This window comes from Trypanosoma theileri (genome assembly GCF_002087225.1).
Source record: "Trypanosoma theileri isolate Edinburgh chromosome Unknown TM35_Tth_116_V1, whole genome shotgun sequence".
Classification (NCBI taxonomy): domain Eukaryota; phylum Euglenozoa; class Kinetoplastea; order Trypanosomatida; family Trypanosomatidae; genus Trypanosoma; species Trypanosoma theileri.
This window is the reverse complement of record NW_021639958.1, coordinates 9,489-15,976: the sequence shown is the minus strand read 5'-3', so window position 1 is coordinate 15,976 and position 6,488 is coordinate 9,489. Positions and strand designations below refer to the sequence as shown.

At 41.4% G+C, this 6,488-nt stretch overlaps 4 protein-coding genes across 4 annotated transcripts; all 4 read left to right on the top strand.

Moving 5' to 3' along the window:
* Window positions 1-878: 878 nt before the first annotated feature.
* TM35_001161050 (uncharacterized protein) lies at window positions 879-1,985 on the top strand (the record flags this gene model as incomplete). The annotated part of the gene is made up of 1 exon (XM_029031766.1): window positions 879-1,985. The coding sequence occupies one exon, from the start codon at window positions 879-881 to the stop codon at window positions 1,983-1,985; it is 1,107 nt and encodes a 368-aa protein (XP_028876942.1).
* A 688-nt stretch (window positions 1,986-2,673) lies between these two features.
* On the top strand, window positions 2,674-3,525 carry TM35_001161040 (uncharacterized protein; the record flags this gene model as incomplete). The annotated part of the gene is made up of 1 exon (XM_029031765.1): window positions 2,674-3,525. The coding sequence occupies one exon, from the start codon at window positions 2,674-2,676 to the stop codon at window positions 3,523-3,525; it is 852 nt and encodes a 283-aa protein (XP_028876941.1).
* A 784-nt stretch (window positions 3,526-4,309) lies between these two features.
* Window positions 4,310-5,287, top strand: TM35_001161030 (uncharacterized protein; the record flags this gene model as incomplete). Its single annotated transcript, XM_029031764.1, has 1 exon — window positions 4,310-5,287. One exon carries the CDS (start codon window positions 4,310-4,312, stop codon window positions 5,285-5,287), a length of 978 nt encoding a protein of 325 aa, XP_028876940.1.
* A 692-nt stretch (window positions 5,288-5,979) lies between these two features.
* Window positions 5,980-6,486, top strand: TM35_001161020 (uncharacterized protein; the record flags this gene model as incomplete). The annotated part of the gene is made up of 1 exon (XM_029031763.1): window positions 5,980-6,486. A coding segment is annotated over one exon (507 nt), but the record flags the coding sequence as incomplete, so codon positions are not given.
* Window positions 6,487-6,488: the final 2 nt, after the last annotated feature.

Here is a 6,488-nt window from a genome sequence, read left to right as displayed (position 1 = left end):
CTGTTGGGATTCCTCTTTGCTCTCTGTGTGTTTATCCTATAATTATTATTCCTGCTTCATTGTGTGTTGTTGGAGACTCTCTGTGTGCACCTGGGCTTGCACTGTGATAATGATGGTGAACTGTTTTTTGCAATGAGAAAAGGAAATAATAATAACAGATGAATATTTATATTTATAATTGCGTATATATACACATATATAGACTTATACCCATAGTTGGTGTATATGTTTGTGTTTACTGGGTAAATTGGGCTAATGGTTGAAATATCTTTTTTGCTTGTGGTTTGCTGGGTCATTGTGTGCTTTCCCCTGCACCGTTGTGGTGATATGCTTTGTGTAGAGAAAAGAAATAAATAGTAATTAATACAATTTGTATTCTTAATTGCTTGAACAGATCAGTGTACATAGAGAGTTGTGCTATTTTTTGTGCGGTTGGTGCTTCTCTCAATTTGTTTTTTCAGACATGTGTTTGTTTGGGCGCTGTGTGCTTTGTCCTTCACTTTGCTGTTGGATTGTTTTGTGCGGAAAAACAATAATAAGGAATACACATATATTCATAATTGAACATGGTTCGACCGAAAGTGAAAATGTTTTGTATTTCTGTGCTTTGTGCTTCTGATAATCATTCTCTCATTTTTTTACGGTTTTGAGGGGTTAATTGGGATTATCTTTTTTCCGTACTGGGCATTGTGTTCTTTTTTGGGCTCTTTAATCTTAATGAGCGTTGCCTTGCCTTGTTATTTTCCTAAGATTTGTTTTTTATCTTTTTCTGCGTTTTTCCTACTGTCTGTGTATGTATTTTATTTTTTATTTGGTTCTCTTCATATTTTTTTTCTTTGAGTTTTGGTTACATTGAAGGATTCAAGTAACTTTTTCGCATGATGTTGCTGCGACGACTGTTGTATTTTATGGCATTGCTTTTGAGTGTTGCCTGTGTATGTGTGGCGGCTTCTGAAGAGACTAAAGAGGACGGAGGTCCAGAATCAGGTGATGGTGATTGTCCTCATCCAGGCAAGACTGGATTAAGTTGTGAAAAAAACGTCGACATGCCTGAAGCTGATCGTGCTCATTGTGCGGACCCTTCTGAGAATAAGAAGTGCACTGCCGAGGATCATAAAACTGACGGCGAGTGCCTTGAAGCTTCTAAAACGTGTCTAAAATCAAAAGATCCAATGGAACCCCTGCCCATTGCACCGAAGGAAACTGCTCTTCTTAGCGAACAGCTTCGTTCTGGTGGTACTTTGAATGGCACTGGTGGTGCTGGAGGAAATGGAATGGGAAGACCAGGAAATGAAGAAGGACTTTCACCAGCTGCTCCTCCTGGCATTCTACCTCAAGAAAAAAAAGATGAGAATGAAGTGCCTCCTACAACGCAAGATGAATCAATTGCGTCTCAGGGTCATTCACAAACCACACGATCGGACGGAAGTGCAGGAGAACTTCAACAAACTCCTGCACAGTCTCCTTCTGGAGGACCACCATCACCTCCTGGTGGTCCCTCTGCTCCCGTTGTTACTTCGTCAAGAGAGCATACAGGTGAACCTGTGCGTGGGACAGAAGAGAATGAACAAAATCCAGTACTTTCTGCAACTTCACAGAGCAAGAATACCAATGGTGAGGATAAGGTGTCTGAACATACACACAGTTCTACCAACGAGAATGGCACGCAAGGTGCACGCGATGGAGGAAGCAGTAATGCTACACAGAATCAAGAACGTACTGACTCACAAACTCATTCCGAGAACGTTACAACACCTGAAGGAAGTACGTCAACAAATACCCAAGATGGTAATGTGGGCAGTACAGACACCACCACTACTACCTCAACCACCACTACTACTACTACTACAACAACAACACTTCCTCCTGAACTCACAAACAACAAGAAGGGTGATGCAGACAGCAGCAGCAGTATCAGCAGTTCTGTGTGGGTGCGTGTACCACTACTGATTGTGGTTACACTGGCCTGTATTCTTGTGTGCTGATTGTAATGCTGGTGGTGTGACTCAGGTCATCCTTTGTTTTCTTTTCTTTTTTTGCATGCATCCCTACAGTCTAACTAATCTTTCACCTGTTGGGATAATCTTCTTTTTTTTGTTTCTTAATGTTAATGTGTTTTGTGTGTTTTTGCTCTCTGTGTTTATCCTATAATAATTATTATTGCTACTCCATTGTGTGTGTGTGTGTTCTTGGAGACTCTCTGTGTGTGTGTGTGCACCTGGGCTTGCACTGTGATAATAATGATGATGAATGGCTTTTGCAGTGGAAAAGAAATAATAATAACAGATAAATTTATATTTATAATTGCGTATATATACACACATATAGACTTACACCCATAGTTGGTGTATTTCTGTGTTTACTGGGTAAGTTGGGCTAATGGTTAATATCTGTTTGTTTGCTTCTGTGTTTTGCTGGGTGGTTCAGCCTTTTTTTGAAATATTTGTGAGTGTGTGCTTTTGTTTTTGTTTTTACTCTTACTAAGGATATTGCGCTGTATTGCATTCTTTAACTGGTAGGTTTTACTTTTACGATGTGAGTTTCCATAGTGGTAATCGTTTTGTGTGTATCCTAACATGTTTGATACTTCAGTTATTTTCTTTTTTGCTTTTTGATTGTCTCTCTTTTTCTAGATCAATCTTTTTACTTGAAACAAACCCTTGTCTCTCTCTCATGATGATGATAATGCACCGTGTGATGTGTGTGTTGGCCGTTGTGCTGTGCTGCGCCTGTGGATGTGCCATGAGTAATGGTTCTGGTGGTGTGGCATCACTTGCTCCTAGTATGAGTGAGTTTCCGTATACGGTAAATGGTGGCACTACACATACATCAGGTGAGATCGTGTCAAGAGAAAATAAAGCGGAAAGGGATAGAGTTACAGATATAAAGGTAGAAGAACAGCACCACACACTACCTGAGAAACCCGAACAAACACGAGCCTTAGGTGAGCCCTTAACTGACACTTCTCACTCGGACAGCCGTTCTGAAGGTCGGACAGTTTCAGAAAGTGGCATGCCAGGCACAGAACATCTGGTGAAACCAACAACGACACATGTTGCTGAAATAACTAAACCAGTTGCTGCAGAACGTCCATTGTCAGCAGATCAGAGTTCGGGAACAACCACAAAAACAGCAGAGAGCCAAACTCAAGAACATCATTTAGCCGTGCCTAAAGAGCAAAATCAACCTACACAAGGTAACCAAGAATCGTCGAATAACACAGGGGATAACACTACACCTGGCGACCACAATACTTCCCAGCAATCGCCTACAGATGCTGGTGTCACTACAAATACAACATCACACGAGAACAACACGGCTGGATCTGCCGAGAGCCCCGATAACACTACCTCAGAAGCACCAACCACCACTCCATCACCTGCACCCAACACAGAGATCAACAGCACTATTGCCTCCGCAGTGCAGAAAAAGGCTAATGCTGACAGCAGTGTCAGTCCTGTGTGGATGCGCACTGCAGCACCGCTGTTGATTATGGTTGTGTTGTTCTCCGCTACCGTGTACTGAACGGTGGGACTCACTTGAGGGTAAATAATAATAATGGTTAAACTAACATAATCATAATTGCGTATATCCCCCATGGGTGAATAACCTAATAATCTGTTTACCAGCTTTCTATTTTAATTCGAATTTCTTTTCTTTTTACTTTTGTGTGTGTGTGTGTTCTTTTATCCTAATAATTCCATTACTTGCTTTTCCCGTTGAATGTGTGTGCAGAAAACTGGGCTGTTCTGCTCACTGACGGTATACATATCTTGCTAGTACACACAGATGTGTGTGTGGAGTAATTTAATACATAAACTAGAGCCGTGGAGTATTGTGTGTGTGTGTTTGGCTCTCTCTCTTATTTGGGTATTGTGTTGTTTTCTTTTTCTATTAAGGGTACATATTATTATCATACAATCGGGATATTCTTTTTTCTTGGTTTACTGTGCAGTTGATTCTTCTCTTTCTCTTTTCCACTGTGAGTATTTGTTGTATTGGTGTATGTTTGTTTGCTTCTATCATAATTCTTTTTCTTCCTTCTGTTCCTCTTTCTCTTTTTTATTAGTCTATTGAAGTAAAACAACAACAATGACAAAGTCTGTAATGGTGAGGTGTTACCTGCTCTGTTTACTAACTCTTGCACTGTGTTGTGCTTCTGGGTTAGTATGGGCTGATAGTCCTAAAGCTTCTGATGCCCCTATTAAAACTTCTACTGTTGGTGTTCCTTCTCGTGTTCGTCATGCTATTCCTGCGGCGGCAGAAGATTGGATAGTGAATATGGATGATGAAGCTCAGGAGGATGAGGATGACGATATTTCTGAATCTTCTACTTGTGATGATAATTTGGATTCTCATGTTTGTCGTACATCCGTTGCTACTCACAGATCTGGTGGGAAGGAACCTTAAACAGAAGAAAGATGAAAGTGAAGAATTGAAAAGACGTCAAGAACTGGAACGGGAGAAGTCAGTTCTTGAGGGTGAACAAGCAAGTCATCTTGTCAATAAACACAAAGGTGCAGAAGAAAGCAAACCGTTGAATGTTTCTGAACCACAGGTAGCAGAAGTTTCTCTTGGTTCTTCACAGTCTTCTCCTGATCAACGAGCTAAACAGCTTTCTTCTCGTTCTTCTAATGCTTCTGAAGAGCCAACTAAACTTGTTTCTAAACTTTCCAGGGAAACAATTACAGATAACACTCTTAATAGTGGTAGAGTGGAACCTGGTAGTGGTGTTATTGAGTCTGGTCAAGTAGGTGAAAGTTCTGGTGGTTCTTCTGGTGGGAGTTCAGGTTCTAGTTCATCCAGTGCAGCTTCTCATCCTTCTCCTCCTACACATAATAATCCAACACCTGGTGATCCTGAACCTGCTATTCCTATTCCTGCTTCTCCTGCTGATGGGAGTAGTGTGGCTGCAGCTGACGGTCAAACTGGAAACAGCGGAAACAACACAACAGGAGAAACTGCAGCTAACCACGGAACTAAAGCACCACAGCCTTCTTCTTCTACCAACCCTGATAAAGGTAATGTCAGTGAATATGAAAGTACGTTAACAGAGAACGGTACTGCATCTACAGAGAGTGAGTCCACAAACACCCAAGAAGGTGATGTAAGTAATACAGAAAACACCACCACCACCACCACAACAACAACAACAACACTTCCTCCTGAACTCACAAACAACAAGAAGGGTGATGCAGACAGCAGCAGCAGCAGTATCAGCAGTTCTGTGTGGATGCGTGTACCACTACTGATTGTGGTTACACTGGCCTGTATTCTTGTGTGCTGATTGTAATGGTGATGGTGGTGTGACTCAGGTCATCCTTTGTTTTCTTTTTTTTCTTTTTTGCATGCATCCAATCCCTACAGTCTAACTAATCTTCCACCTGTTGGGATTCTCTTCTTTTTTGTTTGTTAATGTTAATGTGTTTTGTGTGTTTTTGCTCTCTCTATGTTTATCCTATAATTATTATTATTGCTACTACTCCATTGTGTGTGTGTTCTTGGAGACTCTCTCTGTGTGTGCCTGTTGGCGTGCACTGTGATAATAATGATGAACTGTTTTTTATAGTGGGAAAGGAAAAAGAAATAATAATAACAGATGAATTTATATTTATAATTTCGTATACATACACATATATAGACTTATACCCATAGTTGGTGTGTATTTCTGTGTTTACTGGGTAAATTGGGCTAATATTTAATATCTGTTTATTTATTTTTTCGTTTTGCTGTGCATTGAATCTTTTTTGAGATATTTGTGAGTGTGGGCGTTTTTGTTTTTACTCTTACTGAGGTTATTGCGCTGTATTGCATTCTTTAACTGGTAGGTTTTTCTTTCACGATGTGAGTTTCCATAGTGGTAATAGATTTGTATGTGTCCTAACATGTTTGATACTTCAGTTATTTTCTTTTTTGCTTTTTGATTCTCTTTCTTTCTAGATCAGTGTTTTTACGTAAACCAAACCCTTTATCTCTCTCATGATGATGATGATGTGCCGTGTGATGTGTGTGTTGGCCGTTGTGCTGTGCTGTGCCTGCGGGTATACCATGGCGGCTGCTGCTGCTGTTGATAATGACAGTGCCAGTGGCCGTGGTGTATCCCGTGGGGCTGTGGAGGTGTCGTGCGGGGCCGGCGGTGCGCTGCGTGTACGCCCCGCTGCTGAGAGCGAGTGGCTTACATGCGGTGCGGGCAGCCGTGTGTCTGCATGTGGGAAGTACGCAGACCTCTGCCGCCAGCGTACCGCAAGGGTAAATGATTACGCAGCGACAACAGCGGCTGCTGATCCAAACGATTCCTCTTCTGAATCTGAAAAACCAGTTGATACCTCTTCTGAGTCTGAAAAACCAGTTGGTGCCTCCTCTGAGGCTGGTAATACATATGATTCTTCTGAATCTGAAAAACCAGGTGGCGCCTCCTCTGAGGCTGGTAATGCATATGGTTTTTCTGAATCTAACAAGTCAGGTGATAAGACTGTCAGGGCTGCTTG